General features: G+C 48.4%; 1 protein-coding gene across 1 annotated transcript in view; it reads left to right on the forward strand.

The window, feature by feature from the left end:
* The window catches only part of NOTCH2 (notch receptor 2), a 144686-nt gene extending 128820 nt beyond the window's left edge, over positions 1-15866 (forward strand). The window contains exons 24-32 of the mRNA XM_034778983.1: positions 355-702; positions 974-1116; positions 2171-2381; positions 6994-7090; positions 7533-7701; positions 9731-10032; positions 10676-10823; positions 11460-11557; positions 12229-15866. Coding sequence (XP_034634874.1) covers positions 355-702; positions 974-1116; positions 2171-2381; positions 6994-7090; positions 7533-7701; positions 9731-10032; positions 10676-10823; positions 11460-11557; positions 12229-13548 — 2836 coding nt within the window. The 3' untranslated portion in view covers positions 13549-15866. The remainder of the gene's footprint in view (positions 1-354; positions 703-973; positions 1117-2170; positions 2382-6993; positions 7091-7532; positions 7702-9730; positions 10033-10675; positions 10824-11459; positions 11558-12228) is intronic.
* The last annotated feature ends 6778 nt before the right edge of the window (positions 15867-22644 follow it).

Here is a 22644-nt window from a genome sequence, read left to right on the forward strand (position 1 = left end):
AGGCAGCAGGTGCTGCAGCTTCGGCATGGTAACTGGTCACTTGATCCCAGTGCTTGGTGCAGGACCATTTACTGGACTGAGCAATTCTCTCTCCTTAACGAAACCAGATGACCTACAGGTATTAGGTCTCCTGCACCCATTCAGACCCAGAGTTGGGACCAGCTTGCAAGCAGTACACTAGAGGTGAAATACCTCACCCAATACGCTGCAGCCCCTCCAGTCTCCTCCTCAACCTGAACCTAGACTGGAGCTGATTAGCAGGGAAAGGTTTGAATCCTGTTCTGCAGGCCCCAGACTAGAGGTACAATGAAACACCAGTGTGCTGCAGTTTGTAACCCCGTGCCCCTCTCCTAGGTATGATAAGTACTGTGCAGATCATTATGCGGACGGGCGCTGTGACCAGGGCTGTAACAGTGAGGAGTGTGGCTGGGATGGCCTGGACTGTGCTGGTGACAAAGCTGAGAAACTGGCAGAAGGGACCCTTATTATTGTGGTACTGATGCCCCCTGATGAGCTGCTCAGTGATGCCCGCAGTTTCTTGCGGACTTTAGGATCCCTTCTTCATACCAACCTGAGAATAAAACTGGACTCACAGGGAAACCCCATGGTGTTCCCATACTATGGGGAGAGGCCGTCATCACGGAGTCGGCGATCACTCTCAGGCAATCACAAGCCCAGAGAACTTGAACAGGAGGTCATTGGGTGAGTGAATTCCTTTGTGCATCACTAGTGAGACTATATCGTTAGATACTGTGGGTGTGAGGTGGGTTCAAATGTATGCAGTATTTGTGGCCTAAAATACGTCTCTGTTCTGCCACGGGAGGAGTATAAAACTATGAAGATTGCTAAATACAATGCTAGGCTAGAAGAATTAACCCGGGAGACTAAATTTTAATTTAGGGAAGCACCATTTAGAAGGACCAATTCTCTCTTCCTTTGCTTACTCCTCTGCACTTCAATTCTGTTCCTGCAGCACGAAGGTGTTCCTGGAAATTGACAACCGCCAATGTAGTGAAGATTCAGACCAGTGCTTTAAAAGCACAGAAGCTGCTGCAGCTCTCTTAGCAGCTCAGGCCATGCAGGACATGCTGCCCTACCCCTTTGTGTCTGTCCAAAGTAAGTAACGTTGGAAGAGAGACGGGGGGATATGTCTGGCGCATGAAAGAAATAAATGCTTGATTTAATGTATGAAATAGCATGTTTTAATTGTTGATCAGCATTTCAATACCTGTCTGCACCTTGTTCAAATGCAGCTTCTTGAATCCTGCAAGAAACTTAATCATGTTGCGGGCTAATTTACTGATCCCCTACAGTATTACAAGTATGTGTGGCCATTGTGTGCATATGTGGTACACTTCGTGTAATTCATTTTTTTAACTTTTATAGTGTGGAGTGTAAAACGAGTTGTAAAATACATATGTGGAGGTGATAAGTTGCAGAGCCATGTGAGAAATTTATCACACACCTTTGACCATCACATGTCTGCTAGAACTCATTCAAACATTCCAAACTCCCTGAGCAGATTTAAATAGGCGCCTTTAATAAAAATTCAGCCTGCCAGAAATATCCTCTTCTTCAATACAGAATTTCCTTAGATGCCACCAGAACCTGAGCCCTAGTTACAAAATTCAGCACTTGACCAGAAACAACTACTTTATACCTAGTAGTGCTGTGAATTTGGGAATGGATATCTTGAGCCAGCTGAGCAAAGAACAGGATCTTTTTAAAAAGAACAGGATCTTCGTCAAAGCAATTGAGTGCACCATTGAAGATCTTGTTCATGAAGCCGTGTGCAGCTTATTCAGGATCTCCACAAGTGTTACATTTACACATGATGATGTATGAACAAGCTATGCACTTCTTGAAAAATTGCTTTCTGCAGCCCTGCAACCTTTTAAAACACACACTCTGAAAAACATGCAACAAAGGCTAGACAATAGAATGAAAGTGCTGTGTTCATTGTACAGTTATACTGGCTTGTCAGAACCTACAGTGCATAGCCAGAGTCTGAACTTCCTAAGGCCTTGGCATCCTTTGTTCTAAACCCACCATGAAGTAGAGAAAAATCACTGTCTTCATGAAGAAGGAAACCCTATGTACAAGGAAGGAGGATTGAAGGCTGCTGTCCAAAAAAGCACTTACTTTTCTGTATTTTAATTGGAATTTTTAGGTGAACCTTGGCTACCAAAGAAGACCCAGTTGGTTTACCTACTTGCTGTGGCAGCTGTGATCATCCTTTTCATCCTGTTGTTGAGTGTGCTTGTGGCAAAGAGAAAGCGCAAGCATGGCTCTCTCTGGCTTCCAGAAGGCTTTGTTCTACGCCGGGACCCCAGTAACCACAAGCGCAGAGAGCCAGTTGGGGAAGATGCAGTTGGATTGAAGTAAGTCTGTATTGGGTCATTGAACGCCTTTATGCGTGCTAGGTTTTTGGGAGCCAACCAAACCACCATGTAGTGCATAAATCCCTAATTAAAGGTACTTACAACTTTGTGGGGGTGAGGTAAATTTACACATCAGGCTAAAATTTCTCAAGCTTTTTCTCTGTTCAGATGTTCAGTTTAGATGATCTTTCATTTGATATCTCATTTAATGTTACAGATGGAAGCCCCAGCCCATGGATAAATTTAAAACTAGATTGCATAAAGCACCAGAAAACCCATTGTAGGTAACAGTCTTGCACTACCCTCTAGGGGATGGACTAAATGTTACCTAACAGGGTTGGTGTCTGACTCTGTGAATTTGAAATCATGAAGTGTGATTGTGCAGAAATAACAAAACGTCTGAAAATCACATGCTCTTCATTCACTTTACTTGACTTTCCACTGAAATTAACCAAGTGCAGAGCTCTGGATGTACCCTGTTATCACTGGCTTGTTGAAATAAGTGCAGATAATGGGCCATATTCATCCATGATGAAACTCCTATAGAAGTCAAAAGTCAATAAATGGTCCAGTGTGTGTGTTTTAATGAAGGATTAAAGATGCTGAAAACATGTCTCTCTAACTTACTGATACATGCCAGGAGTGTGACTTTGGTCCCCCTCTAGTGGCTAGAAAGGTTTACTGTCTCCAAGCTAATGGACCAGTCCTATAACTAATGCAGTACAGGCAAGTGCTTTTAGAGCCAGAGGTCTGGGTTCAGTCCTGGCAGATAACCCAGCAGGGGACTTTGCTGCATTTACACATTTATTTCAATGTGGGGCCATGTAAACAGCTCCAAATTCAGAAACGTGCAAATGAGCATATGTCTACTGGATATTTGGAGTGCCCGCCTCATGCTCCTGCATGAACACGTCACATGTGCCCATTTACTGAAGCTGCACCTTTTCAGAAAGCAAGGACTTCGGTGCCAGAAATTATCTCAATAGAATGTTGGGGTTAAGAATTTACAAGTAAAAGCTAAGGAAGTTCAGAGCTGTGGTTACCAAGGCAGCTGTCGCTAGGCTCTCTTGTGTCCACTCTACTGTAGCAGCCACATAGCACATTTCAGTTAAGATTGCCAAACAGTTCACTTCACAATCCTTCAGTTCACAAGGCAGCGTGCTAACTGCACCATCCCTTCGGTCGCTTCCCTGGCATGCCTAGCTATCTCTGCAGGCCAATCTCCTGAGTATGGGAGCAGTGGCTGCCTTGCATTGGCAGGTGTGCTAGGTGGGGGAAGGCTCCTCGCTCATTGGTGCTGGCTACAGAGATTGTTCCTGCCTCTGCTACTTGTGTTGGGAAAAGCTGATTCCTTATGGAAGGCTATGAATGTTTGCCAGATTCCAAACCTGCTTGCTTGTGGTTTCCCAGGCAAGAGGGAACACTAACGCTGGGAAGTTCTTTGACCCCAGGGACAGAGAAATGTAGCCATTGGACATGTTTGAAAGAAAGGCTTATCCCTCAGTGTCCAAAACTTTGTGCTGTCAGTTATCAGGCCAGATAAAACACTTGGCTCTGGTCAAAAGCTGCCTCTAAAGCCCAGTGCATCTGAGGCCAAGACACAGGCATTTTCAAGGCTAAAATCCAGGAGATGTTCAAACATTCTCTCAGGACTGCATTTGATATCTGATGTTGCTGCCAGGTCTCTGGCTACAGCCAACTTGAAATGTTCCTGAATTCTGGTCTTTGTGGCCAGGAAAGGGTTATGAACTTGCCTTTGAAGGTGCAGACCTCTTCACTTCCAAGAAGGTTGAAGTCTTGTAAAAACTGAAAGCTACAAAGTGTATGGCCAGGACTGGGCTTCATTCAGCCTGTTTCAGGCAATGTTTGTTTTGATACTTTGGGGCAGGTCACAGTAATCCTATTGGGAGTTAGCTACCATCAGAGGACACTCCTTGGAGAATACAAAGACCTTCCCCAGCTGCTGGTGGGGTGCACTTTGGCAACAAACTTGAAGATGCACTGATGGACCCAGAGCCAGTACTGCAGTACTCAGATCCTTTTCCTTTCTCTTCTACCCCAGCTTTGGAGACCATTTGTCCCAGCTGACGAACTGAGTGCCATTTGTTTGGGTTTTGGAGTTTATCACGCTGGAGTACTCATGCAGTGTGAAGCCAGGCCAATATCCAACCCTTCTTCCTTTTCTAGGGCTCCCTCATATGGAGAATATTTGCAAGAGGCAGACATGGCTCTAATGGAAATAGGAGTCACAGAACCGATGCCAGAGCTTTACAGAAGGACAGGATTTTATTCCTGGGATTCTCTCATCAACAAAAAAAATCATAGCCTAGCCCCTATTCTGGCCTTCTCCAAATGGAATGAATAACTGAGGATAGTCTCATTCTGCATGGCTTCTCTGTGCACAATAATCCCTGCTTACAAGCCCCATGTGGGTTTTAGGCCCTCGGCCTTAAAAGTGCTTGCTTTTGCCTCCCAGTATGGAAGAACCATGTCAGGTTCTTGGTGGGCAAGAAATGACCAGTGCAACGTCCTTCCCTGCACACTGGGTATTGACATAGTGTGTGGAAATGATTGTGATTCATCTGTTGGAGGAGTGTCCATATCTGGGCAAATGGCTCATAAGAGCTCAGTCGGACAGCAGGGTAGTTCACACTGCTGCAGGAGACCTGCACCACCTTCAGATCTGAAGTTAAATCTTCTTTCATCACATTTTACATCCTATCCCTCATAAGGGCCACTCTGGATTCCACCAAGTCTCCAGTCTGCTTGCTGCAGGACAGTTTCTGAGATCTCATCCCAGGCTAGATGGCAAAAAGCCTTTACGTCTCAGGTTCAATGGAAGTCTGTTATACAAGGCTATGAATGCCACCTTTGCAAGGGTGATTAAATCAGATGTTAAGAGTGCTTAAAGTGTATCTAGGACAGTATTTCCCCCTTAGCAGGTCCGGCTCCCTCTGTCCCAGTCATGTTATTCTCCCTACTACTCCCTGCTGGCTGTGGGAGCTGTCTCCCCACCAGGTCCATGGTTATCACTGCCACATCCATCTGGGTAGTCTCTGACAGTCTTGCTCCCGGGTACCCCTTTTCAATTGGCCTTCTCCTAAGGGGGTAATATCTTCTTACACGGCCCTCCTCTTGGCATCAACAAGAAGCCCTTTGCCTCCTTTTGGCCATGGGCCTCCCATGTTCCTTCCCTTGCTTAGCCACTTCCCCGGGGCCAGTCTTGACCCCAGAACTGAGGTCCGGACACTCCTTTCGCAGGTGCTCCTGTTGCTCACAGGCCCAACATGCCCATCCCTTCCCTGTTCTCCCCACAAGTGGGGCTCTCCTGGGCTCTACCTTCCTCCTGTTCTCTGGGTGTGGTTTCTGTCGCCTATCCCTGCAGGGGCACTCTGCCTTCTAGTGTCCTTGTTGCCCACAGGCATAGCATCCTCCCAGCTTCCTGTTCCAGGTGCCTCTCATTCCCTCTTGCTCCGTGCAATTTCTATGGACTCCCCTTTGGAGCAACTTGAATAGATTCAGCTGCTGCTCTGCTAGTCGGGTCATATAGGCCTGTAGGTACTCTTGTGCCTCCCATTGTCTCTCTTGGGTTTCCAGTACCTGGAGCAGCAGAACCTGAAGCTGCCCTTGCTGCTTGTCGGCCCCTTTACGCAGGGGCACTGACTTTGAAGTCCAGTCTGGGAGGGTATATAAGCCCTCAGCAAAACATGCTTCCACATATTGTGTTTCCACTGTCTCTCAGATAGTCTCTGCAATCTCTGTGACAGGCAATTGTCCCCGCAGTCTCTATCCTTTCCTTATATCAGGGGTGACCGTGTGCCCACATTCTCCACCATGTGTGACAGGGTGTGACTCACCAGTCTGACACCACCTGCTGGCCATCCCAGGGATCAGCACTGCTAGCCAGTGCACCCTCTTTCGGTGATACCTCACCCACTGTCACTTCTGCTCCTGGACCCAGGTTGCTCCAAGGACCACAGCATCCTCTTCAGGACACAGCCCTCCGGTTGTGCCACACACTGTGCTCCCCCTTCTGGGGGACAGTACCACAGTTTGACTGTCCAGCCACTTCCTCAGTGGCGAGTGGGGGAGGGACCCACTACTCCAAGTCCCGGCCCAGGGACCCTGTAGATGGCAGCCACATGCTGTGTCCCCGCCAACGTCTCAGTCTACTTCCCTGGGCCACTTCCCCGCAGCCGCAGCACTATCTCCACCCTTATCTTAGGGCCTCAGCATGCTAGCAGTCAGCCGGGAGCTTGCTCTCACTCCCCTTATCCTGCCCAGCACTGCTCTGTCCAAGGTGCTAGCTTTTTTTCCTCTTGCAAGGCAACCAGTCCTCCCTCCTTGAGCTCCAGGGTGCAACTGAACCTGCTCTACCCTGTAGCTCTTCTTATATGGGCCTGCCCAGCCCTGATTGGCTGCTTTCCACGCAGTCCCTCTCCTATTGGCTGCTTTCTGCGCAGCCTCCCTAGGGCTCCATTAAACCCTTACCAGCCAGTGTGGGGCAGACGCCCCATCACACATACACACAACAAGTTAAACTTAGAGTGTTAGTGATTCCATTCTCACTTTGTCAGTCTGCAATGTGACATGTATTCTTCCATTTATTTAGGAATCTGTCAGTTCAAACTACAGAGGGTAATTTGACTGACTGCAGTCTGAGCGAGCACTGGACCAGCAGTGGAGGACCTCCGCCTAAGAGAGCAAAGGTAAGAGGTGCTAGGCATTGAGCACTGTCTTCTAACCACTGAGACTCTTCTTGTTCTACCTAGGATAAGGTTTGGTACTTCTGTAACATGCCCCTCCCTCAAAATATACCCTAATCCTGAACGTCTGAAAACCTTCTAAAAGTTAACACTGTCCAAATCGCAAATATTAAATTCAGGGCAACCGCTCCGGTGCAGAACAGGAACAAAGTCACTTCATGCCAGAGCCCCTTCCCGTACAGACCTCCAGACTGTAAAGGAGGAAAGAGAAGCTTTGCCAATGCTAACCTCTTTGTAAATCCAGGTCAGTTCTTGCACAGTGGGAACTTCAACTTCAAGAATGCCACGCTGAGCAAATGGAGACACTTGTTTTAAAAACCAGTTTTGAAAGTGTCTGCTGCTATTTGACTTGTTTTTGAAGTTAACTTTTATTTTCCCTGTGCAGGCTGAAGACCAAGCTTTGCTGTCAGACGGAGAGGAGCAGGTAGATCAGCGCCAGTGGACACAGCAACATCTAGAGGCAGCTGACATCTGTGGGACCCCATCTCTAGCCCTTACACCACCACAGGAGGATCAGGAAGTGGATGGGCTGGATGTCAATGTCAGAGGGCCAGGTCAGTACACTGTGTCTGAGGTAAACTGTTGCACTACATACAACTCCCAACATTAGAACAATTGCACCTAAAACAGTGAGAACTTGTAGTCCTCATGCAGGGTAAAGATGCAGAACATGCAGAGACACCAGCAAAATTACACAATGTCTGACCAAGAGCTAAGGCAAGAGAGAGAGAGACCTACCATGCAGTCTAGAAAAAAGACTCTGGGGAGACAGACTTGTGGTCTGCACTGCTTGGAATATAGCGTGAAATAAAGGAAGGAAATTCACAGTATCAGAAAATGGTAGGACAACGAACAATAAATACAGACAGTCTAGGAAGTCCGTTAAGGCAATAAAACTCCCAGAGGAGGTGGTCAAGTTACCATCGCAGCAGAGATGAAGGATGAATTGCTGTACTGGAAATAACCAAGAGCAGTGGCGCTGGAACCCTTTAAATAGTGGGGGTGCTGAAAGCCAACCCCTTTGCCTCTGTCCGCGCTCCCCCCCAGCTGGGGCCAGGAGCAGTGCTGTGTCTCCAGGAGGGGGGGACCTGGACAAGGGGTACGGCTGGGAGTGGGCACAGGGCCAGTAGCAGAGCCCCAGGCACAGGGCCCACAGCTGGGACCCGCATGTGGGGCCAATAGCAGAGCCCCAGCCACGGAGCCAGCAGCCGGGACCCCAGGAGCAGAGCCCCGGGAGTGGGGAGCCAGGTGCACGGGGCCAGGGAGCAGGGCCAGCACCCCAAGAGCAGAGCCCTGGGAGTGGGGCCCCAGGCACAGGGCCAGCGGCTGGGAAGTGAGGCTGGCAGCCGGGACCCAAGCCCCGGGCTGGGGAGTGGAGGCCTGGGTAGGGGCCACCGGCCCTACGTAACACCTGGGGGTGCTGCAGCATCCCCCGCACCCCTAGTTCCTGCGCCTATTCCCAAGAGCTCATCTAATCTGGTAGCGGTGTTACTGCACTGATCTGTGCCAGCAATTGCTGAGAGGCAATTGAGCAGGGTTATACTCCGCAAGAGCATGTAGTCTGCATAAAAGTGGTGGAGGCGGGGGAGGATTTCCTTCTGACATTAGAGAATGAGTTTATACCATTAATCTGCACAAACAAGAAGACATCTACTTAACAAGCAGCCTTGGTCAGCTGTGTGTATATGACATTCTGCTGTCTCCTAGGGACAGAGGAATAATATTACAGCAGATACTGTAGTGGTCTTATGTTCTCTGATATGTCCTCACCTTTAGTACCAAGATCAGTTTTGGTCACCATAACTCAGACAGCCCTTGTGACTTTCATCTTTTCTGTTACTGGCAGTCTCCTAACTAGAACATCAAGTGATCACCTAAGTTTAGGAAGAAACTTTCCCCTTATGCTCTAGTATTTCCCAGTTGACTAGATGCATTGAGAGTGTTCTGCTGGCCTTTGAAGTGGTTAGTTGAAGCTCTCTCATCAGCTTGCATGGCCCTGTGTGATCTGTTCTATGCGGAAGTGATTCCTGGGAGCAAGAGAATTGGCTGTGACTTTTATCCTGGCTAGTACAGCAGTAAAGATGATTTTCGTTTGTATACTAATATCTGGGGCATGTTCTGGAACGTTCATACTCTGGGCCTGGTCCAGTTCTCATCCAAATGTATGGGAGTCTTTCCACCAATTTTAATGATTATTGGATCCCCCTTCTTTTAGTGCTGTTGTAACATCATCATATTTGCTTTCTGACCCCTGTGATAGCTACTAAGTGGGAAACAGTTATGAGCAGGAAAGTTTCCTTGGTGAGTATGGGGCCTAAACAATCAGCTTCTGCAGGCTCTAAGCTTTCATTTGAACTAAGTTCCTAGTCCTATGGTTGGGAAGAAAGCCTTCCAAATGTGAACAGTGTAACACAGCGTGAATAGGTAAAATGGAGCTGCATGTGCTGACGTGGAAGGAAGGGATTGTCACTGGCCCAGTGCAAGTGCACAAAAGGAGAGGATATATGGCACTGGGAACAGGCACAATCTGCTTTCCTTTGCTGTTATGCAGGTGTTACCATTCAAACTTCTCTTCTGTTACAGATGGGTGTACCCCACTCATGTTGGCATCTCTCCGTGTGGGCAGCTCCGAGATTAGTGATGAAGATGAAGAAATGGAAGATTCTTCAGCAAATATAATAACAGACTTGATTTATCAAGGTGCCAACCTGCAGGCCCAAACGGACCGTACTGGGGAGATGGCACTGCACTTAGCAGCCCGCTATTCAAGAGCAGATGCGGCAAAACGCTTACTAGATGCTGGTGCTGATGCTAATGCACGAGACAACATGGGCCGGTCTCCCCTTCATGCAGCCGTGGCAGCTGATGCACAGGGTGTCTTCCAGGTAATCCATTAAGGGAATCCCTTTTAGGACACTGGCTGAGATAGTGGCATTAGGCAACTGCAATGCATGGCATCATCTGCCTGCCGACCCAGAAGGATGTATCTGGGCATGTACTGTGTCCTTGGCTATCCTGCTCTCAGACTGTGAGCAATGCATTGGCTCAAGGGTGAAAGGATAATAATAATAATATAATAATAATAATGGAGATATCCCATCTCCTAGAACTGGAAGGGACCTTGAAAGGTCATCAAGTCCAGCCCCCTGCCTTCACTAGCAGGACCAAGTACTGATTTTGCCCCAGATCCCCAAGTGGCCCCCTCAAGGATTGAACTCACAACCCTGGGTTTAGCAGGCCAATGCTCAAACCACTGAGCTATCCCTCCCTACACTTAGGATGAAGGTTCTTTGTAGGTCTAGTTTCTTCAGGTATTAGTAACTCAAAGGATTCCACACACACACACACTCTGTTACATGTAGTAATTCAATTTTCACTTGCTTTTTTGTTAATATCTTGCATATTCTGAGTCCTCGAATTTCGGCCCTGATATTGCTACATGAATACAAAATTTCTCTGAAGTTTCTTGTTAATTCTCAGTCTTATTTCTTAATGGAATTGAAAAATCACTCTTCCCCTGTGCCTCAGATCCTGATCCGTAACAGAGTGACGGACCTGGATGTGCGGATGAATGATGGCACAACCCCACTAATTCTGGCTGCCCGATTGGCTGTGGAAGGAATGGTGGCCGAGCTGATCAACTGCCAGGCTGATGTCAATGCAGTAGACGATCATGGTATTGCGGGGCTTGGGGGTTGAGGGCTTCTGTGTTCAGCACCATTTCTCAGGGTGTAGAATGGGAATGAGGAGCTAAAACCTGCACTGTAGCATGAGCTATTAATAACACTGGAGCTAGCAGAATAAATAGGGTAGAGGGTATTCTATACAGGTGGCTTCTGTGGTGATTAAGTGTAGCACACTGCAGAATGACTGGCCATCATAGGGTGGGTTGTTTGGAGATGCCTGAAATGTATGGAGGAGAGCTGGGGGGACACAGTGGTGATGGTTGTGCTGAGACTTTCTGCAGCATCTCACAAGCGTACAGAACATGAGACTCCTGGAGAGGCTGTCCCATTGCACGTAGTGAGATGGAGTCTCGTGGGAGGTTGGACTGAGACTTTCTGCAACGTGCCTTGCGGTTCTGGTTGTCATGGAGGGAGCCTGCCAGGACTTTCTGCAGCTTTGTGGGGACAGATGGGTGTATCACAGGTGATCATACCAAGGTGTAGCTCATCACAGAGGCTGCAGGGCTGATTACTGTACTGGAAAGAGTTGTAGGTTGCCAGGCTTGGCAGTTCCCTGGGGGTGCTGTATTACACCTCTCCCACTTTGCTCATTGGTTTGTTGCTGAAGGGACTGAATTTCCCCACAGGTAAATCTGCTCTTCACTGGGCTGCTGCTGTTAACAATGTGGAGGCAACATTAGTGCTGCTGAAAAACGGAGCCAATAGAGACATGCAGGACAACAAGGTACAGTTTGTATATGCTCAATAGGGCTGTCCCTTCACACATGGTGTGCACTGCTGGTCACTCAGCCGCGTTTCTCTCCCACTAACTCCATGCTTTGCAGTTGGGCCATTGCTGTTGGAAATGATCTAGGCCAAGATTTTTCAAAACTAGGTGCTTGAAGTGAGGCTTCTAAATCTACACTTAGGGAATTAAGTGACCTGACTCTTCAAAAGTGCCAGGTACCCAGCAGCTCCTATTGACCTCAAATCCCACTTCTCACTCCCTCTTAGCCATGGCTCAGATTGGTTCACAGGTGAACCTAGGTCTCCCACATTCCAGTCCAGTGTCTAACTACAGGCCGTTCTTTCAGCTGGGGGCTCAGTTCTTTCCCATACAAGCCTTTGCTGACTGTATTCTTGTTTGGTTCCCTTCCCACTCCCCCATTTCCAACGCAGGGAGTTTTTCTCCCTTAGCTCGCTGAGCAGTCCCTCCTGAAGCCGTGCTGGCTAGTTCCTGTCCCTTGGATTCTCTCTCAGTGGAATTGTAGTGAATTTTGTGTGTGGTGTATTCCGGCTCTGTTCCACACTCACAGATTGCAGTTCCTCCTATTGCCCCTCGCTCAGTCAACATTGTTTCCCCTAGATCCACAGTAACCACAAAACTGTTGAGATGTCTCCTCTTTGTGCTTTCAGGAGGAGACACCGCTGTTCCTGGCAGCGCGGGAAGGGAGTTTTGAAGCAGCTAAAATCCTGTTGGACCATTTTGCCAATCGAGACATCACAGATCACATGGATCGCCTCCCCCGAGATGTGGCACAGGACCGGATGCACCATGACATTGTGCACCTTCTGAATGAGTACAACTTGACCCATAGCCCTTCTGGGCACCCTGGCACCATGCTGAGCTCAGCCCTCTCGCCAGTGATCTGTGGCCCAAATAGGTCCTTCCTCAATTTGAAACATGCTTCCTTAAGCAAGAAGCCAAGAAAACCAAGTGCCAAGGATGCAAAGAGGAAGGGGAAGAAATCTGTGAGTGAAAGCAAGGGGCAGTTTTCTGAGAGCTCAGTAACCCTCTCACCAGTTGATTCCCTGGAATCCCCCCATGCTTTTGTATCTGAACCAATATCGTCTCCAGTGATGCCATCACCAGGGGTTTTACCTTCATCCCCACACACACAGCACACTGCCACATCAGTACAGGCTGCGCACACCATTTCCTTCTCCAACCTCCATGAGCTGCAGCCCCTGGGATGTGGATCCAGCACTGTGCTTCCTTCTGTCAGCCAGCTGCTTTCACAGCACAGAATCACCCCTCCAAACTGTGGGCTTGATCGACTCAGGCCAGTTAACATTTCTGCTGAATGGATGAGTCGTATGGAAATGAATGAATCCCAGTATAATGAGATGTTTGGCATGGTCCCCCAGGTAGTGCATTCTCACCCCAGCATGCCTCAGCAGAGTGGCATGATTCAAACCGATGTGAAGCACGGCGGAGTCTCCAGAGTGTCACTGCCACCTATTATGACTTTCCAACTGGTTCCCAAAGGTGGCATAAACCAGCAGGCAATGCCTCAGCAGGCACAGGCAAACTGTGCTCAGAATATAGCTGGTCCTCTTAGTTCCATGTACCAGGTACCAGATCTAGCTCAGTTGCCAAGTGCCTCCTTTCCCATGGCAGTGATCCCTCAGCAGGATGGACAAGTAGCTCAGACAAACCTCCCAGCCTATCACCAGTTTCAGAGCTCAGTGGGAAAGTACCCCACTCCACCATCACAGCACAGCTACTCCTCCTCTGCCACAGAGAGGACTCCCAGCCATACCAGGCACTTGCCAGGGGAACACCCATATCTGACTCCATCACCTGAGTCACCTGATCAATGGTCAAGCTCGTCTCCGCACTCTGCCTCAGATTGGTCTGATGTGGCCACCAGCCCCAGCCTCGGCAGCAACCAGCGAGGGCCTGCAGCACATATGTCAGAGCAGCAGCGGAGCAACATGCAGGTTTATGCCTAAAGAGGTTCTAATGGCTGCTGAAGCTGAGCTGGCTGCAGTTCTCATGACAGTCACCCAGGATGGAAATGAAGAACCATTTTAGTGTTCCAAAGTCTGAATGCACCCACCCACCGTCCGCTGTGATTACTGTAGGTTTTACGCTTCCCGAATCAGAGAAACTGGGAATGGGGAAGACCTGTTGGGCCACCTCTAGCCAGTTCCCCAGGGACTAGTGTGTTTTTGCTCTCTACATGAGATTCTCTAGACTTTGTCCAGTCTGCTTTTAAACTTATTCCACCACTTTCTTTGAGAGACTGTTGCTCAGCTTAATGCTTCTTCTGGTTAGAGCTTTCTCATATTCAGCCTCAAATAACAGTAATTTTACCCTATTGCTCTTCTGACACTTCCTTGTTACCATTCCAAATTCCTCCCTTTTCCCCACAATTAGTGGTCCTGACTGTGATCTGAGCTATCACCCTCCCCTGGCTCTCCTAGACCAATGTCCTGAACTCCCCCTGCCCGTTAACCAAAACGCCCCCATAGACATGAGGACAACTGTCTAGAGCCACCTCCCCTGCACTGCCTAGCTCTTCCCTAACGCAGTGCCCAGGCCCTCCTGAACCCTCGCCTACATGAGTGTGTGTACAATGTTGACTCTTCCAGCTGCCAGCCCCGAATTATCCTCAAACAAGTCTACATGGCATTCTCCTCCTCAGAATACCTGGTCAGACTTCTACCTCAGCTTCTACCCCCGAAGCTATTGTCTTCCACAGACAGGTCAGACCCCTCCTTCACACTACTCTGCAGTGAATTCCAGGGCTTAGGGCCGGCCCACAGAGGCACCTTGTCTCAAAGAGGAGACTGCCCGGAAAAGAAGCAGTAGTTTAGGAAAACCCTCAGTTTAAGCATGAGGAAGTTTCCTGACCTCACACCACAAATTCCTGATCCCATTACACAGTATCACAGCTAAAAGTCAAATGTGTTTGACACTGGTGCTCTCGAGTCCTGCAGGTTGGGTGTTGTCTCTCTGTGCTGTATCATGATGTGACTAGGTTGTAATCATGTATATGCAGCATTTTTGTCCTTTTGTACCATTCACCTATGTTTAATGTGACCCTCAATCCTGGGGATAGGGCATAATTGCCCCTTTTATGCCCTTAGGAGGTGATCGGAACAGCCTAATACAGTGCTGTCCACTAAAAGGCAAGAATGCTAGCTTCTTCTTTCTAGCCTTTAGTTAGTTGCACCTCATCTAAAATGGGAAGTTGGTTAAGTTGGAGACCAAATAGTTCAGAAACCATCATCTGAAACATCTGAGCAGATGGATTAATTGATTCTGCTCTATGCTTCAGCACATACCAAAACTGCACACTTGTGATGCTGTTACCCGTATGATCCCACAAGACAAGTAGGAATTATATTGCAGCTTCCTCTAAATTTGTAGTGGGTTTACAGAACCCAGTTTTCATCAAGCCTTAACTGGACAATAGAGCTGCTTCTCCTCTTGTCCAGATCTCTGCACTGCCCTGTGAGAACACTTCCCTGAAGAGCTCTGGACAAGTCAAGGATAGAAGTGTAAATTCCTGGAAGTTGCATTAATTCTACCTCTTCAGGCGATCCCTGCAAATGAACATTCCAAAGAAATTTTTGAGCACTATTTTGCTGCCAACAAAAGACAGAGAGTCTGCTCCTCTCTGAGCAGCAGTTACTGCACATTTTATCAGGTCCAGTATTTCGAGTGATACTTTTATCCTAGTAAAGTTAGGAGCACAATGCATTTTCTTTTGATTTTTGACTCAAAGGTACATGAAGGCAGGGCCTTGGCAGGAATCATTCCATGGGCCACCTTTCTGGGCTGAAGTTGTTGATTGTTTTGTTTAATGCTTTCTGATGCACACAGCCTCTCTTCCCCGCCCACACTGAGGTGTGTACTGTGAAAGAGATACAGCTCAGCCTTTTGGGGGCTTGGGACTGAAATAATCAAGGATTGCTTAAATACATGCCAAAGAAACCAAGGGCTTTTGCTTTTTAGCCCTAAATAACCCCAAGTGCCTTTTAATCTTTGGCAGCCATTGCAAGGCAGGTATGTTCTTTGCATCTGGTGTGTTTGAACGATGTCCCTTTCTGCCTCTTTTATACTTCTGGTAATGCTGAGATCTCGTTAAGGTGGTATTTTATCTCATAAGCAGTAACCATTCACACAGCAGCATTTTCCTACAGTAATAACAGGAAAATATGTGCTTATTTTTACATTTAAAAAAAAGTTTATTATGAAAATAATTGCTACAAAATGTATAAGTATTTTTTATCCCCAAAATAAAGAGTATACGTCCAGTGTCTATGCACCGGTGTTTTCACTCGTTGCCATAGCTGCGAGCTGCCACTTTGCCTGAACTTATACATGGTCTCGCTTGGCCAATTCTGCATGGTGTCCCCTGCACCTCCATCTCAAGCCAGGGCACAAAGAGCCCACACATTATTCAGTGTTCACCCCTCTCCTGATGAAACCCTTATCCCCCTCCTAAGGGGGAGGAAATCTCCAAGGTTCCCGTCAGACTTATCCCAGATTGGTGTTAGGAAGGGCACCACCACCACTGCACAACAGGCCCTGGGGCCAGTAGCCAAACCCCACAGATCCCCAGCCAGGGATTGGCAGGAAACTAGGCCCATCCATTCCCAACCACCCTGGTGTCAGCTGCACTCGGGATCCCCCTTAAAAAAGGGCTTCTGACCTGGATGGGGTGTCCTGTGACACTTCTCAGGGGCACCCAGGGTTGTGAGGCACCTCATCACCACCTGCCCTTGGCATGAGGGCATCTTGTCTGTGCCTACTGTGGATCAGCTCCCTGAAAAAGCCAGCCTCTGACAGCACAAGCACTGCCTGCCAGGCCTCTGCAGGCTTCGCTCTCTGTACAGGTTAACAATCGGTACACGCAGGCCCCAAGCATCCCTGTGCAGTGCCTAGCCCCGGACTCACTGAACACTCACAGAGCTCTGATTCTCTCCGAACAAAGGAACAACACACACCAGCTTACTAGATTCAGCTCCGGATACCCACACTGCCTCTTTTTATATATATATATATATATATATATATATATAGTGAACACAAGAATCAGTTTATCATCAACTGAGAGTCAAGTGATAGTGGGTAAGAATATTGGAAACAAATGGTTACATATAAACCAAGATTATAATATGCTTTCTAGAGTCTGAACTTAACTCAAAACATTCCTGTCTCTGGCAGGACCCCACCTCCTTTTCCCAGCATTTTCAACCAGGATGGCCGAGATCTCCCTTTCATAAGATTAAGCTCACTGGCAGCCTGTCTTTGCAGAGAGAAGGATGCCAGGGTGTGACTTGATTTACCCAGATATACCAGACCTTTGAGCTTCACCTGCAAAAAGGTTTACCTCTTCCTGCCAGCTCCCATTAGCATATAACTTACTATGCTAATAGACTTCTTGTAAGACACAATAGTGCACAGGGGAGGTAAGCCTCTCCCATCTTCTGTCTGGAGAAGTTTGCCACTGGGCACACTACCTTTGAGTGACCTGCCTTTAATTACAAGGCCTCGAGACCATAGTTTTCAGTATATATCATAACTCCCATTTTCCAGCCATCTCGCAATGATTACGATGATCAGTGTGATGCAGACTTTCATTAGAGACCTTACATGGTATTCTTTTGGGAGACCCAGAGGGTCTGTGTACCCCATGCTCTCTGCCAATTGGCATCCAGAGGTCCTTGGGTCACACCTTCCGATGTTGTAATACCTTTTACCCAGGTAGCTGTAGTAGTGCTCTTATTTGCATTACTATAGTGCATAGGAGCCCTAGTTACAGACCAGGAGCCCATTGTGCTAGGCGCTGTACAAACACAGATGAAAAAGACTGTGGGGATGGTGAGGAGATGATGTGCATCCACCAGCCAGCCCAGTGCAATCTTCACAAGGGAAAGTGTAGTGTAGAAGGGATTGCATGCATGGATGTAGGAGGTACATCTGGGCCCATAATGCTTTGCACTTTAGACAGCTCCTTCCAGTCGAGAATATCAAAGTATCTCATCCCCAGGTGAGAGGCAAGAATGATCATTCCCACCTTACAGGTGAGGAAACTGAGGCAGTGAGTGGCAAACTAACTTGCCCTGGTTCAGAAGAAGCCTGTGGCAGAGAGGATAGTGCAGGAGAAGCTTGATCTCACCAACAACCAGTTATATGAAGAAGTTATTCCCGGGGGATGGGGGCAATCACATAACAAAAGTGACGTCGATAAGGAGCAAGCCAATGTTCCTTTGCATTCTGGTGCCTCAGTGCATTGCAAGTTGCTTTGCAGTGGTTTGGAGAACAAGAAGAAAGCGATGCAGTGCACTGTTCTGCACTTTATGCAACATAACTACTGTTTTGAGATGTTGGATTTTATGAATTTTTCAATTTTATTAACTCCTCAATCAGTTTATAAAATAGGGGTTCTGTGAGTCCAGTGATGCCCATGCCTGTGCCGTCACCAGCAGGCCATCTGCCTCCTACAGTACCATTTTGTTCACCTCTGGGATCATGTTTTATCCTGGTGTGTCTTGTGCTCTTCAAAAAAATTTGTGTTCCTTTTCCATTCAAGAGCAAGTAAACTGAAATGAAGACCAGAAAATTGAAGGATATATTGATATTTGAAGCCTGGTTTTGCCAGCCTTACTCCTGTTGGGTAGCGCCTTATCCTGAGTATAATCACAGATGTTGATGAGTCTACTCGTATTAATTGCTACTGTTGTGTTAATTTAGATGGACTATCTGGGCCAAAGGTGCAGAAGGTGGGGGCCCGCAAGGACTCTAAAAATTAATACTGGCCACTCCAGGCTTGTATTAAACTCCCAAGGTTACAGCTTTTCTCTGACCTTGGATTGGTAGATGCTGCCACCACCCAGGGGCAAAACCCCTTTGAGAACCCAGGAAGGCACACTTGGGAATTCCTTTCTGTGGGGTACTTTCAAGCTCTCTCTCTCTCTCTCTCTCTCACACTCACACACACACACTCTCACACTCACACTCACACACACACACACACACACAAACCCCCCCCCCCCCGAAGAGCTGAGAAAGAAAACAAATAAAATCAGCTGTTGCCACCAGCTAATTAAACAGCATATGCACAAAACCTCTTAGGACACCAAAAATCCAATACTGTTCTTAAAAAAGGTAAATTTTATTAAAAACAAAAAGAAAGAAATACATCTGCAACTTAGGCTCTTGCTAGATTTAAAAAAAAACACACTTACAAAAAAAAAAAAACATCAAGAATAACCTTCTTGAGGTCCAGCTTAAAGGTTACAAGCAAAACAAAAGCACCTGGGGTTAGCACAGAGGAGTCCACAAGCCAGTAAGAAATAAACAGAGATAAACCTAATCACGTCTTTCTAGACACTTTTTGATTTATTTACATAGCTGGGGTTTCAAATGAGGAGTTTTAGGTATGATCTGATGATTCCCTTACCTGACAAAAAGCTTTTTACAGCACAGTCTCAGCCCTGTCTCTGCTCTGTCTCCGGAGAACAATAACAGACAGAAAAAGGGAAAGTTTTTTTCCAATTTTAAAAAGTTCTAGCTCTCCCATTGGCTTTTTTGGTCAGGTGCCCACTCACTTCCCTTTACCTATGCATGCAGTCAAACTTTTTAACCCTTTACAGGTAAAGCAAGTAGAGAACAGCTACCAAGAGAGATTCTATAGCTAACTGGCTGGCTGGGTGTCCACAAAGGGAGCTACCCTCCCTCTCATTTATCACAGAGCAGTCATTCATGGTGCTGCTGTTCAATCTGATCCCATTTCGTAGAAGACAAAACAAGACACAAACACACAAAAAGGAAGAGTAAAGAAAAGGAAAGAGAGAAAATGCAGCTTCTGTCTCTGTTGTTGACTCGCAACTTGCTGGAAAAACACAGGCCCAGCACATGGTCTGATCAGCAGCGTTGAGACCTGGCAAACTCGTACCAGCATCGGGCTGTTTAGGGCACCCCAAGTAGGCCACTCACCAGTTCCTTCTCGCTGGGGCCTACTTGGGGTGCATTCAAGGAAGATGTCTTAGGTCACTTGAGGTTAACAGGAGGAAACCGGTAGCTGAGGGAAGAGTCAGGCTTTTGCTGAGCAGTTATGGGAAGGGTGAGGACAGGGATACGTTGACTGCTGTCAATCAGAAGGTCACACATCCCTCTCCTGGGATCTTGCTTGTTTCATGTGGGAGCCTTTGCAGTCCTGTGCTGAGGCTTGTGTACTGGAGCACGACTCTTGATGGCTGCTTCCACAGCCAGGAGATCTGGGGAGTTTAATGTGGTCTTTCTAGATCCTTCTCTCCCACCGCATTTGTGCACAACTGTAAGGAAGTTCCTCTTTGCTTGGCCCTGCTTTCTGCCTTAAAGTTTCCTCCTTCTCCTGGAGACTTTGCAGTTGTGATTCCTCAGACCCCTTCCCTTGGAGGCTTTACCCTGAGGTGGCCTCTCTCAGAGCCGCTAAAGCCAAGTACATCACTGGTGAGATGACAGGCTATGAGAACTTCTGCACGTACCCGCTTTTATCAGCGTTATGTTTTTATTGTAAAACTCTGTATAGCCCCCTGCTTTACGTTGTTACTCTGGTTGCTGCGGAGTCCGACTGCACTCTGCGTACTTGCTCATCAGCCCCATTATGCAAACACAGACTCTTCAGAAGAATTCTGTATCTCACTCTTACCAAACCAAATGACACGCCAGGGTATCATTCCAATGTTCATCTGCTGTTTGCAGTCGGGTGGGGTTGGCGCCTCAATCTAACAAACAGCTTGCAATTTGTGTCCTTTATCAGGACATGCTGAAACTGGTAACCACTAGGGTTACCATATTTTAGTTTTAAAAAAGGAGGACACTCCATGGGGTCCTGGCCCCACCCCAACTCCGCCCCTTCCCCGCCCCCAGCCCTGCCCCAACTCTGCCCCTTCCCCAAAGTCCCCGTCCCAACTCTGCCCCCTCCCCTGAACGCTCCACCCCCTGCTCCTCCCCCTCCCCCTCCCCTGCTTCCCGTGAATCAAATGTTCGCGGGAAGCCTGAAACAGGCAGGCAGCAGGTAAGCTGGGGCTGGGTGCGGCGCGGCCCAATCCGGCCCCCCTGGCCGAGCGGCTCCCTTCGGCTGGCCCAGGCCAAGAGGCTCTGGCCCCGGCATCTCCCGCCCGGTTCGGCTCGGGCCCTGGGGTGCCGGCGCCCGGCTGAGCACTCCCGGCCCGGCCCTGGCCGAGCACTGCCGGCCCCATCCTGGCCCCGGCCAGCACTCCCGGCCCCAGCCGAACACCGCCAGCCCCGGCCCCAGCTAAACACCGCCGGCCCAGGCCGAACACCCCCGGCCCCGTCCCGGCCTCATCCAAACACCGCCGGCCCCGGCCCGCCCCGGCCAAACACCACCGGCCCTGGCCCGGCCTCAGCCGAACACCGCCGGCCCCGGCCCTGGTCCGGCTGAACACCGCTGGCCCCAGCCCCGGCCCTGGCCCCGGCCGAACATCGCCAGCCCTGGCCCTGGCCAAACACCGCCGGGCCCGGCCCCCGCACCGCCAGGCCCACCCCTCCCTATTTTCCCAGACATGTCCAGCTTTTGGGGATTTCCTCCTGGACGGGGATTTGAGGCCCAAAAAGCCAGACGTCTGGGAAAATCCAGACGTATGGTAACCCTAGTAACCACGTAATATCACCCCGCAGTGATAAGGGTGATAGGAGTCGTGGTCAGGATTTAACAGTCAAACAAAACAGCAGTGTTATCTTCTAGAAGAGACAACTAACCAACCATTTCTCTGAGAGGTTTCCAGGAATCCTCCAGGTGCTGTATTTCTCCCATATTTCACCTATGAAATTCCTGGAAGTAATCAGTTTTCCACTGTAGACCATCTTCTCCAGTATAACCACCCAAGGTTTCATGGCTTCCTTTTCTCTGAGCCATTTCCTGTCTTGAATCCAATGGTACAAAGCCAGGTTGCGTGACCCTCCCTCACCTTGATGAACACGTATGAGTGGCCCCAATAAGTTCAACAGAGCAGGGACTTGGCCCATAGCAATGACTGCTTCCTGCTGTGCTGCCTCCCCTGCTTCCTCACTGAGAACCTCGTGTCTGAATGAGTACTACTCCTTCATCCCCAGTAAAGGTAAGAGCTCCCTCTGCTGGTCTCCACTAGGATTTCACACACTTCTTTTGCAGCAAACACAAACCCAAAGGTTTCATTTTGTTTTCGAACATTGGTGTGTTTTCAAAAGTGCCTCTGCGTTCCCCTCGTTGTATTTGTTAGTCCTCTTGGTTCATGGGTGGAAGGCTCTTTGGTGGACTCGGAAGCAGCCTCCTCGCTTTGCTTCCTGAGAGGCCTTTTAATACTAATACAATGTCTGACTCTTCAAATCCTAAACCCTGGCAAGTTCCCCACTGCATTAGTAATTCTGTGGGGGCTCAACACATGGAGAATTTAGATTTTTTTTTTTAACTTAAGTACAATAAGCCTTAGTATTCCAGTCACAAGCAGTCGATGAAGCAGACCCCTTTAAAGAAAGAGTAACTTGCTGTTTGCGCTAGATCTTTGGGTGTCCAGGACTCTCTGCAGTCGGTTCTCTTCCCCCTTGGGATGCAGAACCAGTTCTGGGCTCTGGAACTTGAACTTTCTTGGAATTCTCTGCCTCTAAGCAAAGTATGGAAGCCATCTTCCTTTTCCTTCCCTGGAAGCTGAATCTTGAGTTTAGCTGGCTCCCTGCAACTTAGAGCTGCAGAGAAATCTCCTGGGACTTAGAATTAGTGACCCAAGACAACACATCCCCTTTTTCCCATACTACTTCCTTTCCTCCTCAGAGATAGACAAAGGAGGGAGAAGAGGCAAGGTAAGGAAGGGCTGGGAATTCATCCATTTGTCCAGCACTCCTGTAGCCCCACAATATGCGCACACATGGCCTAGTCTGTGTGGTCTGCTAGGAAATGGAACAGAGTCAACGCAAGCTCTGGTCCCACCCAGGCAGTAACCTAAAGGAGACATACCTCTCCTCCAGGCAGATGTTTTGTTCTCTCAGAGCCAGCCCTGATGCTAGACTCACATTGTTTTTCTATGAAGGCTGTTACAGGGTCTCGGCCTGTT

Source organism: Trachemys scripta, chromosome 8 (assembly GCF_013100865.1).
Source record: "Trachemys scripta elegans isolate TJP31775 chromosome 8, CAS_Tse_1.0, whole genome shotgun sequence".
In the NCBI taxonomy this organism is placed as follows: domain Eukaryota; kingdom Metazoa; phylum Chordata; order Testudines; family Emydidae; genus Trachemys; species Trachemys scripta.